A 2222-nucleotide genomic window follows, 5' to 3' on the forward strand; every position below is an offset into this window, starting at 1 on the left:
TTCCCAAAATGGAAGGGATCCAAGCTAGTCAGCTTGCCACCAAGCGGCTTTGCTGATGTCTTCAAAGATAGCGCTGTTCAGTTGGTCATTCTTGCTGGAAGGTTAAACATTTGGCAGCAGCAATAGCTAGATTGGCCTTGAAATAGAAGCCCATCTTTACTGCAACCACGTAGAGCCTCTATCGCCGACAATCACGGCTACTCCACCCACGCACCCATTATGCCAACATAGGGGTGGCCAACAACAGGCTGGCTCATGTCCATTGGCTAATTCATTTCGTCAACCTGATCCCTTACTGTCTCTTCCATGGTTTATTCTAATGAGGGTTAACAGAGGTCCATCCACATTCCTCTACGCCAGACCTCCTCGTCCTGATCTTCTCATCTTTCCCCTCTGATCAGCCAACCACGTCATTCACCACTGTCCATAAGTCCAGACACATTTATACTGAAGCCACTCCTCTTGCCACAGAAAGTAGATCATTAGGAACACTACCGGAAGCTCTGCCCAGTGGGAGGACTTCTTTTCTTCTTACAAGGCCAGCTCAAGAAGTACAGCAGTGCAGCCACTATGTCAGCATGCCCCCACATACCTAGCCAACTCATCCATGAATCAAGTGTGGGCTTCCTCTTCCACCATCTGCTGCTCATATGGGATCCCCTATCAGCCATGGGGAAGAGCTGAGGGAGGGGCACAGCAGTAGACAGCATGAGGATCCAGGCTTCTGTGCTCCTACAGTTCACGTATTTCCTTCAGCCCTGCTCAAGTCGTCCTTCCATCTCATGAGGGATTGCTCTTGGAGATGCCTGACCTTCTGACCTAATGAGAATGAGAGAACCCAAATCATGATGAGCAGTTCTGCCACCTGATGTCCCACGGTCAGGGCTTTGTCTCTATCCAAGCTATGGAAGAATGCCAGGAGTTATTTTATGAAAAGCATAAAGTTCTGTACTGCAGATGGCAGTCTTGTTCTAGAACCCAAGGGGCTTGGGTTTTTATTCTCCCACTGGTTCACCATCTTGAAAACTCTGACATCATAGGATCTCCTAGATCATATGAACCAAGCACAGAGCCACTTCTACCACAGCCTGCACCTGCTGCAGATCACTCTTCTGCTCTGGGCCAGATCAAAACTGGCAGCCTTGAAGGGAAGCAGAAATCCAAAATGTCTTTAAGATGAGTTTAAAGTTGTGTTGTTCTATACAGTAGCCACTACCCCCATGTGTCTACTGAGTACTTGAAATGTGGCTTGTGACAAATGTTGACACGATAATACAATTGTGTTCGCAGCCGCCGCTGCGCCGCCATTGCTCTCCAACGCCAGCACCGCCTCTCACTCGCCGAGCTCCAGCCGAAGGAGAAGGGGGGTAAGTAAGGATGTCTCTGTACCATGGCTCATACAAAGCAGACTGCCTGCAAATCGACCGGTGGTAAAGCACCCAGGAAGCAACTGGCTACAAAAGCCGCTCGTAAGAGTGCGCCCTCTACTGGAGGGGTGAAGAAACCTCATCGTTACAGGCCTGGTACTGTGGCGCTCTGTGAAATTAGAAGTTATCAGAAGTCCACTGAACTTCTGATTCGCAAACTTCCCTTCCAGCGTCTGGTGCGAGAAATTGCTCAGGACTTTAAAACAGATCTGCGCTTCCAGAGCGCAGCTATCGGTGCTTTGCAGGAGGCAAGTGAGGCCTATCTGGTTGGCCTTTTTGAAGATACCAACCCGTGTGCTATCCATGCCAAATGTGTAACAATTATGCCAAAAGACATCCAGCTAGCACGCCGCATACGTGGAGAACGTGCTTAAGAATCCACTATGATGGAAAACATTTCATTCTCAAAAAAAAAAAAAAAAATTCTTCCTGTTATTGGTAGTTCTGAACGTTAGATTTTTTTTTCCATGGGGTCAAAAGGTACCTAAGTATATGATTGCGAGTGGAAAAATAGGGGACAGAAATCAGGTATTGGCAGTTTTTCCATTTTCATTTGTGTGTGAGTTTTTAATATAAATGCAGAGGCATAAAGCATTAATGCAAGTTAAAATGTTTCAGTGAACAAGTTTCAGCAGTTCAACTTTATAATAATTATAAATAAACCTGTTAAATTTTTCTGGACAATGCCAGCATTTAGATTTTGTTAAAACAGGTAAATTTCTTATTGACGGCAACTAAATGGTGTTTGTAGCATTTTTATCATACAGTAGATTCTATCCCATTCACTATACTTTT

General features: G+C 45.7%; 1 protein-coding gene across 1 annotated transcript; it reads left to right on the top strand.

Annotated features, from left to right (window-relative positions):
- The first annotated feature begins 1277 nt into the window (after nt 1-1277).
- Nucleotides 1278-2008, top strand: LOC112632064 (histone H3.3-like). The gene has a single exon (XM_025397705.1). It carries the CDS (start codon nt 1391-1393, stop codon nt 1799-1801), a length of 411 nt encoding a protein of 136 aa, XP_025253490.1. The 5' UTR covers nt 1278-1390; the 3' UTR covers nt 1802-2008.
- The last annotated feature ends 214 nt before the right edge of the window (nt 2009-2222 follow it).

The sequence above is a fragment of the Theropithecus gelada genome, chromosome 9, assembly GCF_003255815.1.
Source record: "Theropithecus gelada isolate Dixy chromosome 9, Tgel_1.0, whole genome shotgun sequence".
Lineage (NCBI taxonomy): Eukaryota > Metazoa > Chordata > Mammalia > Primates > Cercopithecidae > Theropithecus > Theropithecus gelada.